The sequence below is a fragment of the Musa acuminata genome, chromosome BXJ3-1 (assembly GCF_036884655.1).
Source record: "Musa acuminata AAA Group cultivar baxijiao chromosome BXJ3-1, Cavendish_Baxijiao_AAA, whole genome shotgun sequence".
Lineage (NCBI taxonomy): Eukaryota > Viridiplantae > Streptophyta > Magnoliopsida > Zingiberales > Musaceae > Musa > Musa acuminata.
This window is the reverse complement of record NC_088349.1, coordinates 3,438,710-3,464,442: the sequence shown is the minus strand read 5'-3', so window position 1 is coordinate 3,464,442 and position 25,733 is coordinate 3,438,710. Positions and strand designations below refer to the sequence as shown.

General features: G+C 34.6%; 3 protein-coding genes across 3 annotated transcripts; all 3 read right to left on the bottom strand.

Moving 5' to 3' along the window:
• Positions 1-654: 654 nt before the first annotated feature.
• Positions 655-4,561, bottom strand: LOC135628329 (endo-1,4-beta-xylanase 5-like). Its single transcript, XM_065134939.1, has 7 exons — positions 4,558-4,561; positions 3,229-3,275; positions 2,355-2,577; positions 2,115-2,281; positions 1,943-2,041; positions 1,080-1,856; positions 655-1,008 (listed from the first exon to the last, which is right to left on the bottom strand). The coding sequence occupies exons 1-7, from the start codon at positions 4,559-4,561 to the stop codon at positions 655-657; spliced, it is 1,671 nt and encodes a 556-aa protein (XP_064991011.1).
• A 2,542-nt stretch (positions 4,562-7,103) lies between these two features.
• LOC135628328 (endo-1,4-beta-xylanase 5-like) lies at positions 7,104-9,150 on the bottom strand (the record flags this gene model as incomplete). The annotated part of the gene is made up of 5 exons (XM_065134938.1): positions 7,104-7,558; positions 7,632-8,408; positions 8,495-8,593; positions 8,667-8,833; positions 8,907-9,150. Coding segments are annotated over 5 exons (1,635 nt in total), but the record flags the coding sequence as incomplete, so codon positions are not given.
• A 9,038-nt stretch (positions 9,151-18,188) lies between these two features.
• Positions 18,189-25,456, bottom strand: LOC135628453 (endo-1,4-beta-xylanase 5-like). The gene is made up of 8 exons (XM_065135094.1): positions 25,341-25,456; positions 21,297-21,366; positions 21,027-21,073; positions 20,085-20,307; positions 19,845-20,011; positions 19,672-19,770; positions 18,809-19,585; positions 18,189-18,737 (listed from the first exon to the last, which is right to left on the bottom strand). The coding sequence occupies exons 2-8, from the start codon at positions 21,352-21,354 to the stop codon at positions 18,393-18,395; spliced, it is 1,716 nt and encodes a 571-aa protein (XP_064991166.1). The 5' UTR covers positions 21,355-21,366; positions 25,341-25,456; the 3' UTR covers positions 18,189-18,392.
• Between the last annotated feature and the right edge of the window lie 277 nt (positions 25,457-25,733).

Genomic DNA, 25,733 nt, shown 5'->3' with positions numbered 1-25,733 from the left:
ACTGCTATTTATCTGAGAGTCAAAGTCATCATATCCTTTATCTTAATATTTTAGACGTAAAATTTATAAGATAAAAATATGAAACTTCATTGTAAGATAAATGAATCGGTATATTACCATCCCATTAATATATTATATTTTAAAATTATATGATAAATTATGATTCTTCAACATTTGAATAGTTAAACAAGTTGTGGTTTGCAAAACTAAACCTCGAATCTTATCGTCGTCACTTATCGTTTACAAAAGTAAAATTAAAAATAAAAATAAATAATAATAAAAAAATTAGTAATGAGGAAGATGATGAGATTGTTTGGTTTATCAAAAATGAGCAGAAGATCATATTTCTAAAGAGGTTAAGAGATGTCATTCTTTAGGATGCATAAAAATGATCATAAAGAAAAAGAAAGAAACAAAATGATCATGGCATTGAATCAATCATTAGATGAAAAGAAAATTTGATTAGAACTGATGATTAAATATTTAATTCAGTCAATAAGTATCCTGTGAGAGTAAAAGGAGGAAACTTTTTAGGTTTTTCCCTCGTAATCTCTAACCATTACCACGCATTGGCGACCTCCAGTTTCTTAGAAACAAGAAAGAGAACCATAGAAGAACAAGACCTGCTGAAATCTGCCTTTGTGATTGACAGATTCAGTTGCTTAAGACAATAAACGTGAGTACATTGTTGTTCTGTGTAGCTGAATCCAGTGTAAAGCTCCTCACCGATGATGAGTTGCTTGAAGGGTGGCTTACTGTTATCTTGTACTCGCCATGGAAGAGCTCGGCCCTGTACAGACCATCAGCATCTGTTGTTGCAGCCAGGTTATCAGATTTCCACTCAAAAATCAGCTTGTCAACCACATCCCCGGTCGGCAGGTTCTTGAAGTTGTTGTCTGTCAAGCACATTCTCCAGCATCCCTGTGGATGCCATGCTCCCCACATCACAATCCCCTGCACGGCTGGATGCGAGTATGCCTCCCTCAGTATGTCCTCCAAATACTTCGACTGCATGTTCACTTCAGATGTCAGATCATGGACTCAAGGAGAAGATGTCAATGGCAGAACAGTTACTGTACCTCGTTTGAGTTAGCAACGTCCAGTTCTGTGAGCCAGATGGGAACATTAGCTCCGGCAAGCTTATCGAGAGCAGATCTCACGTAAGATATGTCCGGGATGGTGAAGTGGCTCTCAAGCCCGATCGCCATCCGCGGAAGATTTCCAAAGGACCGGATCTGCTGCAGCCTCTGGAGGTACTTTTCCGGAGTTGCTTTCTCGTCTACGGGCGCCTCCAGTGTGTTGAAGTCGTTGAGGAACATGAGCGCGTTGGGGTCGAGCTGGTGCGCCTGCTGGTAGAAGATGGACGACGCGTTCTCGCCGAGCTTGTCCTCATAGTAGGTGTTGTGGATGTTCTCGTTGACGACGTCCCAAGCGATGACCTGACCTCGGTATCTCGGTATCACGGAGTTGAACCTCTTGTTCACTGCTTCCCGAAGTTGCTGCGTGGGGAGCGACTGCACCCATTTCTGCACGGCTTCAGGGACGTCCATGACCAAGTTGTGGCCTCTGACGGCGATGCCGTGCTGCTTCGCGAACGCGAGCATGGCGTCCGCGTCGGCGTACTGCTCCTTGCCCTGCTCCGGCTCGTTCGAGGGCCACTTCATCTCGTTCTCGAAAGTGGTGACGGTGAAGCGGGAGGTGAACCAGCTCTGGTATGCCGAGTTCTCGAGGATGGTGCTGGCGATGGCGCAACCAAAGGGGAAGCCGGACCTCTTCTGCTGAATCGAGACTGATGCACCGGGCACGGCGTTGCCATTGGCATCCACGGCTCGGATTGCAACAGTCTTCTTGCGGACCTGCGCGCAGTTAACTTCTTGTTTCATTGTAGCTTTCACTAGAACAGCTTCAATGTGCACACCGGAAGCTCGATCTGAGCTCTTACCTTGTTGATGCTCTCCGCTTGGTGAGCTCGCCATTGACCCTCCGTGAACGGTTGCAGCGACACACTGTCCACCCATATCTCCACGCTTGTGTCCTTGCTCTGCAGCCACCAGACATTGAGATGGAAGAAATTAAACCGTGTGCAGTGAGCTGAAGATTGACGTCGAACTCACCTCGAAGTGGAACTCAGCTGGGCCAGAGGATTTGGCAGTCAGGCCACCTTTGAGCATCGACCAACACCCCGACCGGGCTTCAACCGCTCCGATGGGGACCAAGCCATCCTTAGCCGTCTCGAAGATGGCCGTGATGGTGGTGTTTCTTTGGTCGACCTGCAACCAGGCTGAAACAAGACGAGGAACGTCATCGCCGTGTAGTAACGTAAGCAGTGCTTGCAGGCATCGACATGACAATACCTGAGAAGGTGTAGAGCATCCCCCGCTCCAGATAGACCTTCTGAGACATGCTTTGATGTGACAAGTTTCTCCGGTCCGTAGCCAAGAACCTGTTACCTGTGTCGGATGTCCTCTCTACTATCTGGCCAAAGCCGAACACCGACCATCCTTTGGAGCCATCGTTGAATTCTGGATTGCGGACGATACCACCACCATATTGAGCTCTCTGGGGCTCCGCTAAGCACTGTAGGAAGAACAAGAGACGTCAGGATTCCCGAGGGTAAGGAGGTCATCGGGTGCTTTTTGTAACACATTTAAAATGCACATTAATTATTCAATACACGTGTGGTAAATCAATGTCGTGTTCATATACAGAAGATTAAGTGATACGACTAAATTAGCATTAAATGATAGAGAAAATAAGACATTAAGTGATCTATAGAGAAAGAATACATGTGTTAAACCTTTTTTTTGTTTTTACTTTCTTCATGAGATCATAATCCAATGGTTGTCATTTCATACAATTGCACTCTAATGCATAACAAGACATTTAGAAAAATAATATATTAAGCCAATTATGCGAAAATATCACATGTATTCTCTAATTATATATCCCTTCAAAAACTGAAGCTTTTTACATTTATACCATTGTTAGTTTCCTATCATTAACTACGATAACTTAATTATTCACTAAGACTAATTTATATTAATATCCTTAAAAACTAGCACTAAATTTATTAAGAATATTTTAGGTGATTTATATATTTCTTTGACCCACACAAAATTATCTTTATACATATATATAACCCAAAAAAAATAACAATATTATCCAGAGTGAAGAACTATGTAAATTAAAAAATAATATATTAATTTTAAGATAATCAAACATTCTTGCCTCTATGCTCGCAGTATAATCATAGGATATTGAAGTCACCAAATCCCCTGAAACCACATCAAAGAACAAGTCATTAGCAATTTAACCGGCTATAGAAGAAAGAAAAGAAAAGAATACACCATAGGAGAAGAACACTAAACTTCCCTCAGGAATATCCTCCTTTCAGGCTAAATCATGCTTAATATTTGTTTTGTCATCTTAATCGATTGATGTATGTATAATTGCTCATCCTATTATATCAATGGAACGTATTGCATCAATCAAAGTTCACGACATACCTGTGAATATTGCGGCACATGAAAACAGAAGGAAGAATTTGAGCAAGGAAGCCTTCATACTTCTTTACACCTGTGACAGCGGAGGAGATGGTCGTAGTGATGGAGAAGGACATAAGATGCAATATCAAAGAGAAACACAAGATTCTACATTATATAATGCCTCAGGGTTGTGTGTAAGTTTGATCCTTAATTTCCATAGCCAAGTTTGGAAGTAGAGAATTTCCCATAATATGTAAAAAAAAATTATTTTCCATTGGAAGATGAAAATGGAACTATTATTATTATTATTATTATTATTATTATTATTATTTAGTTTATTATTATTTAGTTTAGAATATTTAAAGATATAGGACAAGACATTTTGTGCATGAGTTATATTCCATTAAAAGATGAAATAGAATGTTATTATTATCATTATTATTATGAAGGGAGGAAGAGAGTAGAGCGAGGGAAAGGGCCGTATCTAATACTATACAATCTTTCACCATTATTATCATTATATTATATATGTTATTATTATTATCATTATAATATTTTCTATTTTGGCAATCTATGTGGATGCAGCTCACAATGGAGAGTGTTCACCCTATAGTATTCAGTAATTTTATTCCAAAATTTTATTTTGAATAATGATTATGAGAATTTTGTTATAAAGCATTATACATATATATTATTTATATGTATATTTTTATTTCTAAGTTCAAGAATAACTTATTTATCATTTTAAATTTTGATATAGCATATATCCCTTCAGAAATTGACATATATCCTTTCAAGAATAAATTTTGCCATTAACATCCATCAGAAGCAAAAGTCCAAAAAAAAAAATCTATCAAAAGACCTAATTACTATTGGTAAAGTTGGTTAATTTAAATTAAATAAGCATATAGACATATAAAAAGTAGCTAATAATTTAAATATCGTAATGGGTTTTAAGTAATATATATAAATTAGAGTTTAAATTAAAAATAGTTAACAATGCATAAACAAACCTCAAATTTAGAAAAATAAAATAAAATTATTGATTATATATAAAAAAAATAAAAATTACCCATTTGTACATCAATAAAGTTTAAAATGAAAGTTGAATAACAGTTTTGATGTGCTACAGATGATTAATACATCTCCCTTAAAATTATTTGGTAGGTTATTAATGTTTTTTACCTACCATTTATGTCTCCTTATAAACTATTATTTGAATTATCATCTCACAATTCCGTCTGTTCATTAGATTTCAGCAACACAAACTTTCAAACATTCACAGAGGAAATAGAAAAGTTTCCACTGATCTGCTTGCTTGATGAACACAAATGCTTTTGATCTTGTCAAAGTCGAATAAAATTCTTAATTGGTCCTTACGTTAAGGACAAATATAATATCATATCTCGTTTACTAGGTTAAAATTTTAGGTACAATAAACACAATCTCCAGTTGGGTTTGGATGAGCGAACACCTCATCCAATGGTAAGATTTTTGAACCTTTTTTTTGCAGTATTGGCTTAGAATAAAAGGACTCATCTAATGGATATATGCAATTCCACCGAGATTTAAAAGGTTAAAATTATTGGTTTTATTAACTGAGATGAATGTAAGCTAATCAACCAAGATGTTCGTATATTGGCACTCAGTATGTGGTGGAGATTAATCGCCATATAATATTCAAAAAAATTTGACAGAATTTTAAGTTATCATGGACTTCGCTAAAATTATTTAAATAATGAGATATCTTTGCATCAACGTCACGGACTTAACTAGAACGACATAAGTCATTAGATACTCTTGTATTATCTATCTACAAAGAGTTAATATAATTACAACCTTGCTCCGATCTTGAAGGATTTGTAAAAGACCAAATTGATTAGTTCGAAATCAAGCGATGGACAAATCTCGACATCTCACCGAGAGAGTAGCTATACAAACAATTTAGTAAACACTTAGTATGCAAGAGAGAAAAAAAAGGAAGGAGAAAACAAGAACTTTGGAAGGTAAATGAATAGTTGTAAGCGCACAAACAACTGCTCACTAGGTATCGAGTATATTAACAAGTTCCTCTATACTTAATATACAAACTTATGATTCCAATCAATGCCTAATACTACTCTGAATCTCCATTCATCCAAGTGCCACCCTCGAGGTTCTATGGTGCTGAGATGACTTACGTTTTTCTTAATATCACAACGTATAGGAAAACAAGTCATAATATACGACAATTATACCATTGATATAGTTTTGGCCATTTTAACGAGTGATCACTCTATAGCCTTGTAAACTATTTTAGATTATAATTTTTAAGTAAAATATAAAAAATAAGGTAAAATACATTTCCCAAACATATATGTAAGCAAACAAAAGTAATCTGTTGACAAAGGTGTTGAGGGTGCACGAGGATTGTCCATAACAAAATGACCAAATGTCAACAATTGGACATTATGTCAAAAGATTATTGTGCAAAAAAGTAGATGTTGAGCTAGAGAATTGATTAATGTATTGGATATCGAACTTCGTATTAGAAGAATTAGATATCACATTGGAAGATCATATATTATAATTAAGTTGATATATCATAGGATTATACGTTGTATTAGAGGATAAGACAATATGTAAGAGGTTCGAATGAAATTTTGAAAAATCTAATGATATGTCAAAAGAGTGCACAACATGTTAGAAGATTTAAAGATGTGTCTGATGAGTGGTTGACGAGTCAAGGTTTTGATTAAGATTATTTTCAATCAATTTGAATTGGCATTAAACTAAAATAGAGCCCAAGTTTGCAATAGTCATTAGCTTAAAGTTGGTCTAAAATTAGACCTCGGCGGTGGTGGTACCATCGAACTCAAGTGATGGTATCGCCTAATTATCTTACAAGCATAGTTTGTGCTTTATAAATTATTTCAATAGTGGTACACCTATTATAGTGATAGTACAATAGAAGTCTAGAATTATAGTTTTATTTAAAAAACATATAACGATAGTACTACTTATACTCCTAAACTTAAGAATTTAAACTTACTCTATTTTTAAAGTCTATGGGGGGTTATAATAATTACCTCACTAGAGCTTGACATATCAAGAATCCAATCTTGAATTTATAAAGTATTGTAGCTCTCTTTTTTTTTAGTAATGTTAGAGTCACTTCTTCATTTTTAATTTTATAATGATATTTAGTTATAATAGGTAAGAGATGTTTTATAAAACGTCAAGTACTAATGTTCTCTCTTATGCTTGAAATGGAAAAATTATAACAAAAATAATTTGTCTTCACTTATTGAGAGGAAAATGGATGATAGAAATTTATGAGATCGAGAACAAAAAAAATCTGAGGTGAATGTATGTGAGGAAGATTAAATCATTATAAATTGATTTGTTATTCCTCTTCCTATTCGTGACCTTGTTTCGTGATTGTTTACCTGTTATTACTCACTTTGGTGTCATTAAGATATTTACTAAATCCAAAAGAAACAATTAATATAATCATAAGATTAAATCAATCATCAGATAAAAAAATTAATTAGAATTGATTATTAAATATTTAATTCAGTCAACAAGTGTCCTGCAAGAGTAAAAGGAGGAAACCTTTTTGGTTTTTCCCTCCTAATCTCTAACCTTTACCAAGCACTTGCGACCTCGAGTTTCTAAGAAATAAGAGAACTATCGAAGAACTGGACCTACTGAAATCTGTCTTTGTGATTGCCAGATTCAGTTGCTTAGACCATAACCGTGAGTACATTGTTGTTCTGTGAAGCTGAATCCACTGTCAAGCTCCGCACCGATGATGAGTTGCTTGAAGGGTGGTTTATTGTTACCTTGTACTCGCCATGGAAGAGCTCGGCCCTGAGCAGACCATCAGCATCAGTTGTTGCAGACACATTATGAGTTCTCCACTCAGAAATCAGCTTGTCAACTACATCCCCAGTGGGCAGGTTCTTGAAGTTGACGTCCGTCAAGCACATTCTGCTGAAGCATCCCTTTGGATTCCATACCCCAAATATCACAATTCCCTGCACGGCTGGATGCGAGTATGCCTCCCTCAGTATGTCCTCCAAATGCTTCGACTGCACGTTCACTTCGGATGTCAAAGATCATGGACTCAAGGAGAAGATGTCAGTGGCAGAACAGTTACCGTACCTCGTTTGAGTGAGCAACGTCCACTTCTGTAAGCCAGATGGGAACATTAGCTCCTGCAAGCTTATCGAGAGCAGATCTCATGTAAGATATGTCGGGGGTGGTGAAGTGGCCCTCAAGCCCGATAGCCATGCGCGGAAAATTTCCAAAGGACTGGATCTGCCGCAGCTTCTGGAGGTACTTTTCTGGAGTTACTTTCTCGTCTTCGGGAGCCTCCAGTGTATTGAAGTCGTTGAGGAACATGAGCGCGTTAGGGTCGAGCTGGTGCGCCTGCTGGTAGAAGATGGACGACGCGTTCTCGCCCAGCCTGCTCTCGAAGTAGGAGAAGTGGACGTTCTCGTTGACGACGTCCCAAGCGATGACCTGACCTCGGTATCTCGTCATCACGGAGTTGAACCTCCTGTTCACTGCTTCCCGGAGTTTCTGTGTGGGGAGCGACTGCACCCAGTTCTGCACGTATTGACGGTCGTCCCAGACGACGTTATGGCCTCTGACGGCGATGCCGTGCTGCTTAGCGAACGCGAGCATGGCGTCCGCCACGGCGTACGTCTCGTTGCCCTCCACCCTCTCGTTGGAATACCACTTCATCTCGTTCGTGAAGGTTGTGACGTTGAAGCGAGCGGTGAACCAGCTCTGGTATGCCGAGCTCTGGAGGATGGTACTCTTCAGTGCGCAACCCAAGGGGAAGCCGGACCTCGTCTGCTGAATCGAGACTGATGCACCGGGCAGGGCGTGGCCATTGGCATCCACGGCTTGGATTGCAACAGTCTTCTTGCGGACCTGCACGCAGTTAACATCTTGTTTCATTGTGGCTTTCACTCGAACAGCTTCGATGTGCACACCGGAAACTCGGTCTGATCTCTTACCTTGTTGATGCTCTCCTCTTGGTGAGCTCGCCATTGATCCTCGGTGAACGGTTGCAGCGACACACTGTCCACCCATATCTCCACCCTCGTATTCTTGCTCTGCAGCCACCAGACATTGAGATGGAAGAAATTAAACCTTGTGAAGCGAGCGGAAGAGTGCCGTCGAAGTCACCTCGAAGTAGAACTCAGCTGGGTCAGAGGATTTGGCTGTCAGGCCACCTTTGAGCAACGACCAACACCCCGACCGGGCTTCAACCGCTCCGACGTGTACGAAGCCATCCTTTGCCGTCTTGAAGATGGCCGTGACGGTGGTGTTTCCTTGGTCGACCTGCAACCAGGCTGAAACAAGACGAGGAACGTCATCGCCGAGCAGTAACGTAAGCGGTGCTTGCAGGCATCGACATGACAATACCTGAGAAGGTGTAGAGCATCCCCCGCTGCAGATAGACCTTCTGAGACATGCTTTGATGTGACAAACTTCTCCTGTCAGTAGCCAAGAACCTGTTACCTGTGTCGGATGTCCTCTCGGCTAGCTTGCCATAGCCGAATACCGACCATCCTTTGAGCCCATCGTTGAATTCTGGATTGCGGACGATACCACCACGATATTGAGGTCTCGGGGGCTCTGCTAAGCACTGTAGGAAGAAGAAGAGATGTCAGGATTCCCATGGTCGTGGGGGTCGTCATCATCAGCCACCTAAAGCTATGTCTTGTTCATAAACAGGACGATTAAGTGATAAGAATAAATTTGTATTAAATGACAGAGAAAATAATAAAACGTTGAGTAATTAGTGTTAATATTCTCATTAATTACAGGAGACCTAAGTATTAATTTTTGTTTTTACATTCTTTCGATTTTAGAACTATACGATAAACTAAACTATCAAATTTCTTAGGAGCTAAACTCATTGATACTTGTAAAATATATGCAGTGGTGTTTCCAACCCTCAATCTTTGATAAATAAATTTAATACATCATTATTATTATTATTATATTAATATTTAAGATGTATTAAAATTTTAATTTATAATAATATCCTTAATAACTAATACTAAATTTAATAATAATAATTTAGATTATTTGCATATTTATGTATTTCTTTAACCTACACAAAATAATCTTAATCAAGGTTAGAAATGGTCAACGTAGATTTGAAAGGATGGCAACCATATGGACATATGTGAAGGATCTTGAATTTGAAGGAACATATAAAATAGTAGACATTATAATAATAAATAAATTATAGCTTTGCAAGTATATATATTGAGAAGCCTTAAAAAATTTGAATAATATTTGTCATAATGAAGAACTATATAAATTATAAAACATATATATGAAAAAAAATATATATTAATTTCATCAGAATCAAACAACATTCTTGCCTCTATGCTCGCAGAATAATCATGGGATGTTGAAGTCACCAAATTTCCTAAAGCCACATCAAAGAACAAGCCATTAGTAATTTATCCATGTCCGAGGAATATCCTCCTTTTTGGCTAAATCATAATCCATTGATGTGCAAAGAATTGCTCATCTTATTGCATCAATGTGACATATTACATCAATCAAAGTTCGTGACATACCTGTAAATATTGCAGCAGATGAAAACAAAATGAAGAATTTGAGCAAGGAAACCTTCATCCTTCTTCACACCTATGAAAATGACTATTTAGTTGAGGAGGAGGAGGAGGAGGAGAAGATGGTGGTGGTGGAGGAGGAGACAAGTGTAGGAATTAAAAGAATAAAATAAAAAGGAACACAAGATCCTACATTATATAATAGCTAAGGGGTACGTAAGTTTGATCCTTATTTTTCATTGTCTAAGTTTAGTAATAGTTTATTTCCCATTATATGGAAAAAGAAAAGTTACTTGAAGGATTGTTGTTATTATTGTTACTACTACTGCTATTATTATTATTATCATCGTCATCATCTTCATTATTAATTTATTATTTTCTATTTTGGCATCCTCGATACAACTCCCAATAGAGAATAATCACCATATAGTATTCATCAATTTTATGTAGAATTTTGTTTTGAATAATAGTGCCAAGGAAATTTTGTTATAAAGGATTATATATATGTTTAGGAATAACTAATTTATCTTTATAAATTTTGATAGAGCATATATATCATTTCAAAATTTGAAATCCTTTTTTTACATTGTCATTAACGTCCATCAAAAAAGAAAAACAAAAACAAAAGAAAACATCCATTAAAAGACCTAATAACTATTTGCAATGTTGGATAAAATGTCATAGTATTTTAAATATTGTAATGGGTTTTAAATTAACAAGTAGTTAACGCTGCATAAACAAACCTCAAATTTAGATCGAAAATTATGAAAATTATTGCCTTTATAAGAATATATATGTATATATGTTATAATTTGCACGTTAGGATATCAATAAAGTTTAAAATGGCAGCTGAATAATATACGAACACAACTTTCAAACATTCACAGCTGAATTGGAAAAGTTTCAACCAAATCTTGAGTTTTGATAAACATCTGATCTTCTTTTTTAATGAACACTAGTAGAAAATTTCAACCAAACATTCACAGCCATCGTCGTCGCCGTCGTAGCCGTAGCAACAACAACAACATCAGCGATCTGTTCTTGCCCTACTCACGAAGCCTCTCGCTCGTAAACTTTTTACTTTGCATCGATCCAAGATCGGTGTCCTTGATAGGAGCACCATCTTGTGAGGGCATTTTTCTCAATATATTAGAGGATTTCTCTCAATAGAATAAGAAATATCCTCATATAATTGAGAAAATCTTATCTGCTATCATGCCCTGCAAGATGTGCTCTTATCAATGACACCAATCTTGGATCGATATAAAGCAAACAGTTTACGAGCGAGAGACTTCGTGAGTAGGGCAAGAGCATATCACTACTGTTGTTGTTATTACTACAAAGGAAGAGCTGCAACAAAAGAGCTACAACATAGAATGTAGCTGTAGGAAGAAACTACAACAGAGGTACAGTAGAGAAGGAAACTACAGTAGAGAAACAATAATGCTATAGTAGAGAAGAGAAGATAATTGCAAAAGAGGAAAGAAGTGGTGTCACTCGTTGTACAACGGATGACCATATAACGGACAAAGAACGAAGTTCGATAAGGAAATGAGTTCTACGGGAAAGAGTTCCCCCCTTCTCTGCTCTACAAAGGCAAGGGATGTGGTGATTCGATAGCCGTAGAGCCTTGCTCATCTCACTTGCTCTGATACAAGAATAGAAAATAAGAAAAATTATAAAAAAATTATTAAAGAAGTTTGATTGTATTTACATAAGTCACTCTCCTATTTATAAGAGGAAAGATTTGAGGATTTCCCTCAACAAAGATATCCTCAATCCCGTTGAGGAAATCTTATCTTTTCAAAGTTAAATGGTCCGTGGATAAATATAAGATCATATCTCATTCATTAGCTTAAAACTTTTAGGTACGATAAACACAATCTCTAGTTGTTTATATTCATCCATCGGTAACATTTTCTAAACTTGTTTGTGTAGTATTTTCTTAGAATAAAAAGACTTTTTTCGTGTACGTGCCAATATGTAATTATTGGTTTTATTAGGTTGAGATGAATATAAGCTAATCAAATATAATAATAATAATTATTATTATTATTATGACGGGCAATCACGACGTTGCTATTTTGGCAATCAATATGTGATGGTGATTAATCACCATATAATATTCTAAATTTTATAGTAGAATTTTTCTAGATTAATAGCTGAATGGGAATTTTGTTATGAATGAGTTTTTTCTTTGATGAAAATTGCATTTTAGCATCAAACCCTTCATTTTCTTGATTAACAATGGCCACAAATTGGCCATTCAAGATTGATGATCGAGATTACAATCTTATCGGATCTTAATAGTTTGATTGATTGTTTTCGTGGCTCTTCGATTAGTCGATGAAGAACCAACTGTAAGATAATGAACAAGAATCATGAGAAACTAAATCAAATAATATTATACATCATAATCAAAGCAACTCATGGTGGTTACGCTCGTACAAAAACTATAATGATGGTGATAGTTTATACGAGTGAATTTGAACTATTATAAATTGTGCATTACTCAAGCTAAAAATTAAAGTAACAATGACCAATCACACATATATCTCAAATAAAGATGAGACGACATGTACCACTCTACTAATCATAAAGTATTGTTCGACAATGATACGATTGAATATGACTAGGAGATTCGAGTTTAGTCATGAAGTGTCATCTAATTCGAGTTTACCATAAAATATTCTGTAATTATGATACATCTTAACCCATGAGCGATCGTCTAACGTAATGGGAAGTGTTCCCTAATGACTCGAGACCAAAGCACCAAGATGTGTGACAAATAACATGCTCACATAAGTCTATTGAATAATATTGTGTCTTATATTCCTCAGCGTATCGAAATATAATAGGAAATAGATGATAAGAATATAAAATAAATGATAAGAGAATTCTGACATATATGCAATCCGATATATTATGTCTTATTGCATACCTTGGTAGCTCAACACATCAACATGTCAGATCGAAATTGGATATAAATCCCTAACATGTTAGAAAATCAAAATATAAATTAACACATGTCATGTAAAATCATTATTATTGGCATTCAGTATATGATTTTTTTTTCAAGAGAGTAAGACCATATGGGATCTGATAAAGAAATGAGTAAAATATATGATATTTAAGTCTTGCCATAGAGGTCTCAATCCTGAAACCACTTAGGCTCATTAAGAGTCTAAGCATCACTAAATTAATGACATAAAATTAATCAGCAAAAAAAATTAAAATGACTAATCAATGGCTAGTTAATGGTCATAAAATTAAATCATATATTTAGTCAAATGAAATATCTAAAAGGGCTAACAACAATTAAAAATGGACTAAAGACATTACAAAAATTGGAGTTTCCCTTACTGATCTCATATCCAACATTTATGTCATGATTCTGAAAAATCAAACACAAGGAAGAAATCAATTCTCTTCACTATCATCAAATTAACCTGACTAGAAAAACAAAACCTTCCTTGAGTATCTCAATTTGTTGTATGTACAGCTAATATGCATCAACAGAGTATCCAATATTCCAAAAAGTGAAAAGTACCTGTGCATGCCACTAACTTTTCTCCATGGGTCACTCAAAACAAGCATGAGGAAGAAGTGATGGAGCTGTCTGAGATTGTAGAAGAAATTACATGAAACTTAGACAACAGACTGACAAAGATCAACCTTAAATACACTCACATGACACTGTTTGCTATCAGTCTCTGAAAATTCAGCATCAGAACCAGAAAAATCAAGCATGCTTTGCATGAAACTAAGAAAAGAAGATTTAGTTCTCTTAAGAAGAGGGTCTGGGTTTGGTCATATACTGGTACATCATGCTTTGTTTCTTCAATCTACTTCATTTTTGTTTCTTGTAATGCTTTCTGTGCTTGTTGAGATTGAAAAAGACTATATTGTATCATTATCACATAAGTATTCTACTTGAGGTTAGGTAGCAAAGCGATAATTGTGGAAGCCATGGAATGTTGACTGAGCTGTTGCATCTCTCAAAGACGAAGTCATTAAGAATTAGATGAGAGTCCCAACTTATCAAACACCAGCGTTGACTAGAGTTTATGAAGATCAAGTTGCCATTTCTTCTCGAGAAATTATAGTTCTGCTGAGAACTTAGAAGATCAACTCAGAAGCTGGTAGGCTTCAATAATTCATGATAAGGCAGAGGAGAAAGATACCATAAGAGACAGTAAAATTTACGTTCTTTTTATCCATCATTGTCAATCCCTCACTCAATCTCCCTTGCGACAAACTCATCCTCAACCCTTTTTACTCAGCCACAACCAAAGCTGAAGTAAAGAGACATTGATGCGTGCGATTCTTTAATCAGATAGTGTTTAATCAAACTCTCCTTCATCGCCGAAATAGAGGTAGGAAATGATCGACTTGTCCACGGCAAACAAAACATGACTTCTCCATACTCAACATATTGGCCAGTCGTATGCTAGAGACAGGAGAGATAGAGAGTTGTTGGTGAACACAGTTGAAATGTTGTGCTTTCACTCAAATCAAAACCTGTGCTGGCCAAGAAGTCTGGGATATTAGGTACTATTGGTAATCTCCTTTTGCATGCAAGTTTGAGATTTGACACTTGTGACCGGAGAAGGTGATAAATAAACGCATGTTAAATTAAGTGATTCTATTTAATTAGGTAAGTATTATTATAGATTTAATTAAATTATACATTTAATTAAATTATAGTTATAATTATCGACAAGGAAGCTCATTTATAATATAATTTTGATGGAGATGATCTTGACGAAATGAATTTACTTACTTTTTTATTTTAGACCTTTACTTCCACTTATAAATATATAAGTCCTCATTAATACTATATATGATATGAGATCTATTTTCAATCTTCATAAGTTCATATTTCATCTGATAGAAGAGAAAAGGTGAGTTTACTTCTCGCTGCATATGTATCTCTATAATTTTCGGATAGGACGATGACATATTTGTAAATCAGATAAATTATTTTAATTAACATAAAAAAATACATAACATTAACCTCAATTATTATTATTTGATTTTGACTCTGGTATTAAATTTTTTTTTACATAACAGTAGCATAATTATAATTTTATGCTTACAAATGATATCAAAGTATATTATGTCGAAACTAAATATTTTAAATTATAAAATATATCTATTTTGCATATAGATATGTTTGTCAATACTCTTCGATGTTATCTGAATTTTCATTATACGATGCTTAAACGATTTGTTTGTGTTATCGATCAATTTTTCTATCTTATCCATTTTACCGTCTACCTAGCGTTGAGTAATTTGCATTGGCAAGTGTGCTACCCATATTTGGTCGACAACAGCACTGTTGAGGGCAACAACGTTCGTTAGTCATCAACCCAACCCAATCATGGGCAAGAACTACGCAAATAACAATGTTGTTGCATGCAATGATAGTTGCTTCTGTACAGTAGCCAAGGTGATGCTGCAATGACCTACCTTGGTCATTGACGCCTTACATGTAGCAATGCTGCTGTGTATCATAACACAACAAGGCAACAGCACCACTGCCTTTGATCGGTGATGATGATAATAATAATAATAACTATAATTAGTAGTTTTAAGAAGATCTGAAAGAAAAAAAAGACTTATTATTTTTTTTATGATATTAGAAATAAAAAAAGATCTCTTGTTATTTTCATAAGTTATGAAAATTAATGATTCTAAAAGTGATATGATATAATGAAAAAAAATTAAAATTGATGAATCAAAATGAAATATAAAAATTTGTGGCTGAAGATTTTTCTTGTAAAGAATGCATTAATTATAATGAGATTTTTTTTTCTAATTTTAAAAAAAGACTAGGATCATCATAACATTAATAACTCATTATGATTTTAAGTTATATCAGATGTAAAAATAGTATTTCTGAATAAAAAACTATATGATAAAATTTACATGAAACAACATAAATGATTGATTCATAGAAAAGAAAAAGAAAAGTTGGGTTTGCAACTTAGAAATTTTATTTATGGTCTTAAAGAAGCTTCCAAATAATAATATATAAAACTTTATGATATCATTATTTCATTCATATTTAAGAAAAATATTATTGATTAATATATATATCTAACGATCAGTTAGAATAAGTTTATTATATTAGTCTTATATATGAATGGTATATTACTTGCTAGTAGTAATTTTGGTTTATTTTATGAAATCAAGATATTTCTCATCAAAAAATTTAAAATAATTAATATGAATAATGCAGCTTATGTTATTAGCAGTGAGATATTTAAGGATTATTAGGATTATCTCACAATGGATATATTGGCTAAGTCTTAGAAAGATTTAGTATATAATTTTACTCAATTAATGATATACCTATTATCAATAGTGAAAGTTTATTATATTAGTCTTATATGTGAATAATATATTATTTGTCAATAATAATTTTAGTTTATTACATAAAATCAATATATTTCTTATCAAAAATTTTAATATTATTGATATGAATAATATAGCTTATGTTATTGGTATTGAGATATTTAATGATTGTCTAAAAAAAGATATATTAGCTAAGAAGAAAGATTTAGTATGTAATTTTGCTGAATTAATGATACATATATTACTAACGATAAAAAATTTAGTCAAAGCCAGTATTTCAAAAATGATTTAGAAATGAATCAAATGAAGAATATTTCTTATATATACATTGTTATAAGTTTATTATATGCTCAAATATATACAATACCATATATTAGTTTTATAGTTTAAATATTAGATAGATACTAGACCAACCTAGAAATGAAACATTAAAAAATTGTAAAGACAATGATAAGTCAAATTCAGGATTCATATTCATAATCGCTATGACTTGCATTGGTAATCTAATTTAACATAATATTATTATACTTATTAGACTCATTGATTTATTTTAAAATTTATTACCATATATAAAATAATTTTTAAAAATTTTAAATTCCAATTAGGTAAATTTATTTTTAAATAAATTTTTATTTTATTTATTTTAATTTTATTTTTTTATATCTTATCAATTAATGGATTAAGTAAAAAAATATTAGATTATATTATCCTATTTAATTAGATAATATATATTATAAATATAATTAGATCTTGATTATAATTATTAGTCAATATAAAAAAAAATCCATATTCAATATGAGAGAATGTTAATAGGAGGGACTCTCCTACTTTCTTAGATTCTCTGCTTTCATCGTAAAATCTTCTAATCTTTTTAATTTTTGTTCCATCGCTTATAATAATCCTGTGAATGATAGGAAGAGAAATAAAAACTAGTATAATTTTCTTTATGGATCGATATTACTATAACTTTCGGATTCAATGATGATGCATTTGTAGACCGATCTTAATATATCATTATTTGATTTCGATTATGATATTAAATTTTATTTTATATAACAGTAACATAATTATAATTTTATGCTACTGTTATATAAATTTACAACTAGTGCTGCAAATATCTTCGTTCTCACCATGCTAAGTTACACACTAAATTCAACCACCAATACAACATCATATGATAGCTTTCCAAACACATCTAACTTCTGATGAAGTACCTCTCATCTGTGGCTTGCTGAAACTTGCAAGCACAACACTCTTGACAAAAAGGTAGATATGTTGAACATTTTGTTTATTTGACTTGATTTAAGGCATGTATAACCTGGTCTCAAAATATCCTAATCCCACCTTTAAAAAAAACTACTGATATTAATTGCAAATACGTGCAAGAACGATAGCAGTGACTAACAAGTGCATTTAAATTGCTGGTGGCTAGTAAGTATCACATGTTTCGTATTTGGTTATTTGTGATCTTTCAATCCAAGTATTGCCATAAAAGACCAGAAAAATCTAGGCAATCAAAGGTCAACTGATGTGAAGTTCAAGGTTGCAATTCCAATATTAGTCAGCTATCCAATTCCATTTAGAATCCCAGTTTCCCAAGTGAAAAATATTTAGCAATTATTCTAAGTTAATAAGTAATTTTTTTACTAAAAATTAACATAAATAATTCTTATTTTTCAATTTAGACAGGTTTACATGTCGATCTTTTTCATCTCTGAATCACTTGAAACTGCCAAAGAGATGTGAAATTGTGACGTGGAAGCAATGGATTGGCTTTCACCATAATATATATATATATATATATATATATAATAGAGTAAAAGGAGGAAACTTTTTAGGGTTTTCCCTCCTAATCTCCAACCGTTAACAAGCATTGACGACCTCAAGTTCAAGAAATAAATTAATTATAGAAGAAGAAGATCTACTGAAATCTGGCTTTGTGATTGCCAGATTCAGTTGCTTAGACGATGACCCTGAGTACACTGTTGTTCTGTGAATCTGAATCCACTGTCAAGCTCCGCATAGATGATGAGTTGCTTGAAGGGTGGTTTATTGTTATCTTGTACTCGCCATGGAAGAGCTCGGCCCTGTGCAGACCTTCAGCATCAGTTGTCGCAGCCAGGTTATCAGATTTCCACTCAAAAATCAGCTTGTCAACTACATCTCCGGTCGGCAGGTTCTTGAAGTTGTTGTCTGTCAAGCACATTCTCCAGCATCCCTGTGGATGCCATGCTCCCCACATTACAATACCCTGCACGGCTGGATGCGAATATGCTTCCCTCAGTATGTCCTCCAAATCCTTCGACTGCATGTTCACTTCAGATATCAGATCATGGACTCAAGGAGAAGATGTCAAAGGCAGAACAGTTACTGTACCTGGTTTGCGTGACCAACGTCCACTTCTGTGAGCCAGATGGGAACATTAGCTCCTGCAAGCTTATCGAGAGCAGATCTCATGTAAGATATGTCGGGGGTGCCGAAGTGGCCCTCAAGCCCGATAGCCATGCGCGAAAGATTTCCAAAGGATTGTATCTGCCACAGCTTCTGGAGGAACTTGTCCGGAGTTACGTTCCCGTCTACGGGCGCCTCCAGTGTGTTGTAGTCGTTGAGGAACATGAGCGCGTTGGGGTCGAGCTGGTGTGCCTGCTGGTAGAAGACGGACGACGCGTTCTGGCCGAGCTGGCTTTCGAAGTAGGAGAAGTGGACGTTCTCGTTGACGACGTCCCAAGCGATGACCTTACCCCGGTATCTCGGCATCACGGAGTTGAACCTCCTGTTCACTGCTTCCCCAATTTGCTGTGTGGGGAGTGACTTTACCCAGTTCTGCACGTCTTGAGGGTCGTTCCAGACCACGTTGTGGCCTCTGACGGCGATGCCGTGCTGCTTCGCGAACGCGACCATGGCGTCCGCGTCGGTGTACGTCTCCTTGCCCTGCTCCCGCTCGTTCGCGTACCACTTCATCTCGTTCTCGAAGGTGGTGACGGTGAAGCGGGAGGTGAACCAGCTCTGGTATGCCGAGTTCTCGAGGATGGTGTTGGCAATGGCGCAACCAAAGGGGAAGCCGGGCCTCTTCTGCTGAACCGAGACTGATGCACCGGGCAGGGCGCGGCCATTGGCATCCACGGCTTGGATTGCAACAGTCTTCTTGCGGACCTGCATGCAGTTAACTTCTTGTTTCATTGCGGCTTTCACTCGAATAGCTTCGATGTGCACACCGGAAACTCGGTCCGATCTCTTACCTTGCTGATACTCTCCGCTTGGTGAGCTCGCCATTTATCCTCGGTGAATGGTTGCAGCGACACACTGTCCACCCATATCTCCACGCTCGTGTTCTCGCACTGCAGCCACCAGACATTTAGACGGAAGAAATTAAACCGTGTGAAGCGAGCTGAAGAGTGCCGTCGAAAGTCACCTCGAAGTAGAACTCAGCTGGGCCAGAGGATTTGGCAGTCAGGCCACCTTTGAGCATCGACCAACACCCCGACCGGGCTTCAACCGCTCCGACGTGGACGAAGCCATCCTTAGCCGTCTTGAAGATGGCCGTGACGGTGGTGTTTCCTTGGTCGACCTGCAACCAGGCTGAAACAAGACGAGGAACGTCATCGCCGAGCAGTAACGTAAGCGGTGCTTGGAGGCATCGACATGACAATACCTGAGAAGGTGTAGAGCATCCCCCGCTGCAGATAGACCTTCTGAGACATGCTTTGATGTGACAAACTTCTCCCGTCAGTAGCCAAGAACCTGTTACCTGTGTCGGATGTCCTCTCGGCTAGCTTGCCATAGCCGAATACCGACCATCCTTTGAGGCCATCGTTGAATTCTGGATTGCGGACGATACCACCACCATATTGAGGTCTCGGGGGCTCTGCTAAGCACTGTAGGAAGAAGAAGAGATGTCAGGATTCCCATGGTTGTGGGGGTTCGTCATCATCAGCCACCTAAAGCTATGTCTTGTTCATAGACAGGACGATTAAGTGATACGAATAAATTTGCGTTAAACGAGAGAGAAAATAATAATAACTTTTTAAGTAATCTATAGAGAAAGAGTGTTAATATTCTCATTAATTACAAGTGACCTAAGTATTAATTTTTTTTACGTTCTTTCGATTTCAATAAACCATCAAATTTCCTTATGAGCTAAACTAATTGATACTTATGGAATATATCGAAAGATGTTTTCAACACTCAATATTTGATAAACAAATTTAATACATTCTTATCAGATTAATGTTTAAAGTGTATTAATAATTTAATTTATAATAATATTCTTAATAATTAATACTAAATTTATTAATAATATTTTAGATGATTTATATATTTCTTTAACCTACACAAAATAATCTAATCAAGGTTAGAAGTGGTCAACCTACATTTGAAAGGATGGCAACCATAGTGACATATGCGAAGGATCTTGAATATGAAGGAATAGACATTATAATGATAAATAAGTTATAGTTTTGCAAGTATAGATACTTAGAAGCCCTAAAAATATTGAATAATATTAGCCATAGTGAAGAACTATATAAATTATAATACATACATATATATGAGAAATAATATATTGATTTCATAAGAATCCAAACAACACTCTTGCCTCTATGCTTGCAGAATAATCATAGGATGTTGAAGTCACCAAATTTCCTGAAGCGACATGAAAGGTAAAACCATTAGCAATTTATTTATCTTGGCTACAGAAGAAAATAAAACATGGAAAAAGAGCACTAAACTTGTCTGAAAAATATTATACTTTCAAGCTAAATTATATTTCACATGTTTTTCTCATCCTAATCAATTGATGTGTACAGAATTGCTCATCTTATTACATTAGTGTGACACATTACATCAATCAAAGTTCATGACATACCTGTGAGTATTGCAGCAGATGAAAACAGAAGGAAGAATTTGAGCAAGAAAATCTGCATCCTTCTTCACACCTGTGAAAACGACTATTCGGTTAAGAAGGAAAAGGAGAAAGAAGAGGAGGTGGCGACGGTAGTGGTGGTTGGTGTCGTCGTCGCGACGATGGAGGAGACAAGTGTAAGAATTAAAAGAATAAAGTAAAAAAAATACTCGTAAGATCCTACATTATATAGTGGCCAGGAGGTAGGTAAATTTGATCCTTAATTTTCATTTCCAAGTTTAGTAATAGTGTATTTTCAATGATATGGAAAAGAAAATTTATTTGCCACGAAAATGCAACTGTTGTTGTTGTTATTATTATTATTATTATTATTATTATTATTATTATTATTATTATTATTTAGTTATGAATGTTTAATGTTATGGAACATTCGTGCATTAGTTACATTCCATTAGTAGATGAAATAGAATCTTAATTATGAGTATTGAGGGACATACCTAAAGGGCTGCCAATGAGAGAGAAAATGTATACAGCCTATTATTATCATCATTATATTATTTCCTATTTTGACAACCTGAATACAACACTCAATGAAGATTAATCACCACGTAGTATTCACTAATTTTATGTAGAATTCTGCTTTAAAAAATAATTACATGGAAATTTTGTTATATTATATATATATATATATATATATATATATATATATATATATATATATATATATATATATATATATATATATATATATGTGTGTGTGTGTGTGTGTGTGTGTGTGTGTGTGTGTGTGTGTGGAATAACTTAGTTATATTTATAAATTTTGATATAGCATATATATCATTTCAAAATTTGAAATCATACATTATTGTCATTAACATCCATAAAAAATCCTAATAATTATTTGCAAAGTGATTATTTAGATTAAATAAGCATATAAAAAATATAAACTGTTGATATTTTAAAATATTGTAATGGGTTTTAATTAATATATACAAATTAGAGTTTCAATCAACAAATAGTTGACACTGCATAAACAAACCTCAACTTTAGATTGAAAAATATGATAATTATTGACTTCACAGGAATATATATGTATATATATATTGCAATTTGTCCATTAGTGCATCAATAAAGTTTAAAATGGCAGTTGAATTGTAGCTTTGAATTGCTACAAATAATTAATGCATCTCCCTTAAACTTATTTGGTAGGTTATTAATGTTTCCTACCTACCGTTCATGTCACCTTATAGACTTTTATTTTAATTATCATCTCACAATTCTGTCTGTTCAGACATTTACGAACACAACTCTCAAACAATCACAGCAGAATTAGGAAAGTTTCAACCAAATCTTGGATTTTGATGAACAACTAATCTACTTTTTTTTTATGAACACAACTACTATTAATCTTTTCAAAGTAATTTGGTCCATGTCGAGGACAAAAATAAGATCATATCTCATTTGCTAGCTTAAAATTTTAGGTACAATAAACACAATCTCTAGTTGTTTAAGAGTCGAGGGTTTGGATGAACGAACATCTCATCCAGCGGTAAGATTTTTGAACCTTGTTTGTGTTGTATTGGCTTAGAATAAAAGAACTCATCTAATGTATGTGCCAATATGCAGTTACACCAAGATTTAAAAGGTTAAAATTATAGGTTTTATTAGGTTGAGATGAATGTAAGCTAATCAAATGTAATTAATATTTTGACACACTATCAAGATGTGTACCTATTTTGGCAAGTAATATGTGGTGGGAGATTAATCACCATATAGTATTCAAAATTTCCTAATAGAATTTGTTCTTGATTGATAAATGCATGAGAATTTTGTTTTTTTTTTTTCTTAGATGAAGATTGAATTGTACCATCAAATCCTTCCTTTGATCCTTCGTTTTCTTGATTAATAATAGCCATAAATTAACCATTGACGATTGATAGCCAATAAAGATTATGATTTTTCTCATGTAGTTGACTCGTAAAGTGATAGTGACAGATCGCACTTGGTGAATTTGAACTACTACGGAGTGTTTGTTACGCAAGCTAAAAGCTGAAAGCAACAATGATCCCTTAGTTTAAAAGGTGATGAACAGTATACTATTCCATTATAATGCTCAGATACGAAGCATTATTCAATGGTGGAATTAAATTATGAAACATAGTATCGGCTATGATATAGTCGAGCCTAATCTTAAAATAATGATATAATTAAATCTAGTACGAAATATCTTTTATCCATGATGCAATCAAGCCTAATTCATAAAATACTATTTGACTATGATGTGGTTGAATATGACTATAAAGTGTTTTCTAGTTACGATACAGTTGAACATAATCACGAAGGACTATAATTACATAACCATCATGTGAATTAACTCTTATTTTAATTCAATTGTTATCTTACCTCTCTCGTTATAAAAAGTTACCATGTGCCTTCCTAACTTCATATAAAAAAAATAATTTTTTATAAATTTTGAAGTAACTGAATCCCTGTTGACTTAAGTATCAAATAGATTTTTATCGAGCACATCACGATATAATTTTTTAAGGACTATTTATCGAATCTCTTAACTCCCCGATATCGTGTATGTGGCAAGCTCTAATTTTTTATTTAGATTGGATTTGAATTTCTAACTTATCGGACAATCAAAATATGAATTATTGTTATTGGCATTCAATATTTGTTTTTTTAACAATATACCTCGTCTCTCCTACATGTTGCAAATTTTAATTAGCATAAGATGGATTCGGATAATAATTTTTTGCGCACATATAGTTTTTCTTCATTTTCGATCAACAAAATAAAAGATGAAAAATGTAAAAAGTTTGCAGAAACTAAAAGAGTAAAATAATCTCTGGCAAAATACTGGATTCTTGGGATAGAGGTCTGAAATCATTTAGGCTCATCAAGAATCTAAACGTCACTAAATTGATCATACAAAATGCTTAAGAATTAATCGACAGGAACAATTAAAATGACTAGTCAATGGCTAATTAATGATCATAAAATTAAGTCATATATTAAGTCAATTGAAATAGCTAAAAGTGCTAAGAACAATTAAAAATGGATTAAGGACATTACAGAATTTTGATTTTCCTCACTGATCTCATATCCAACATTTATGTCACTTTCTAAAAAAGTAAACACATGGAAGAAATCATTTCTCTTTATTTTTCATCAAATTAATCTAACGAGAAAACCAAAAACTTCTTCAGTATCTGAAGTGTTGTATGCAGCTAATACACATGAATAGAGTATCCAATATTATAAAAGGTGAAAAGTCTCTGTGCATGCCACTAATTTTTCTCTATTGGTCGCACACAAGCATGCAGAAAGAAGTGATTGTAGAAGAAATTACATGAAACTTGGCCATTGGCTATCAGTCTCTGAGAATTCGGCATTAGAGCCAGAAAAATCAAGCATGCTTTGCATGAAACTAAGAAAATATATGAATAATGCTTTCTGTGCTTGTTGAGATTGAAGAAGACTAAATTGTATCAGTATCACATAAGTAGTCTACTTGAGGTTAGGTTACAAAGTGATAATTGTGGAAGCACGGAATGTTTGACTGAGCTTTGGCATCTCCCAAACGCGAAGTCGTGAAGAATTAGATGAGAGCCCAAACTTATCAAACACCAGTGTTGACTAGACTTTTTGGAGACAAGTTGCCATTTCTTCTTGAGAAAATTACAGTTCTTCAGCTGAGAACTTGAAGATCAACTCAGAAGCTAGTAGGCTTGAATAATTCATGATAAAATTTATTTTCTTTTTATCCATCATTGTCCATCCCTCTCTTAATCTCTCTCGCTACAAGCTCATCCTCAACCCTTGTTATATGCAATAGGAATTAAACCTGAAAAGATTTAGTTTTTCTTCCCACATATTATCCAAAACCCAAGATATCAAGAAAGAAATTCAATATCCACAAATAAAGAACATACAGAAAGTGTAAGATTAACGTGATTCAATAATTCTCTATTTATATAATAATTCTACCGATAAAATCAAATTGAAAAATCAATACAAAGAATCACTTTTTAACTTAACCTGAAACTTCTTGTATGTCTTCTCACATAAACTAGAAGAATTTTTCTCTCGACTCTCTCTAGATCGACTAAAAAATACCCTCAAAAGTATCAAAGTATTTTCTTTCTTGCTTTTCCGACTTATCAAAACCTTAAGACTTAAGGTGTATTTATAGGGACAAATCTTAATTCACCAAGAAGTGTTCTTCTTATTTGGATCTCTAATCCAAATTCCGATCTTATCCCCAAAGAGTTTGAATTTAATTAGGACTCTCTCAAATAATTTTGATCTCATTTTTTGTGCCTTACGTAGAAAATTTGTAATCATTGAAGAATTCATCACAACTATACAAATTGAATGAATTCATAATCCAACACTTAATTCCAACAAACTTGTGAATGCATCCTCAGTAGC

Excerpts from the sequence above, each read along its gene's own strand:
- LOC135628453 (XM_065135094.1), bottom strand. The coding sequence starts at position 21,354 with ATGCAGATTTTCTTGCTCAAATTCTTCCTTCTGTTTTCATCTGCTGCA. Across the intron at positions 20,308-21,026 it reads ATTATTCTGCAAGCATAGAG|TGCTTAGCAGAGCCCCCGAG; the intron begins GCAAGAGTGTTG and ends TTCTTCCTACAG. Across the intron at positions 19,771-19,844 it reads CAGCTGAGTTCTACTTCGAG|TGCGAGAACACGAGCGTGGA; the intron begins GTGACTTTCGAC and ends TGGTGGCTGCAG.
- LOC135628329 (XM_065134939.1), bottom strand. Across the intron at positions 2,042-2,114 it reads CAGCTGAGTTCCACTTCGAG|AGCAAGGACACAAGCGTGGA; the intron begins GTGAGTTCGACG and ends TGGTGGCTGCAG. Across the intron at positions 1,009-1,079 it reads ACGTTGCTAACTCAAACGAG|TCGAAGTATTTGGAGGACAT; the intron begins GTACAGTAACTG and ends GTGAACATGCAG.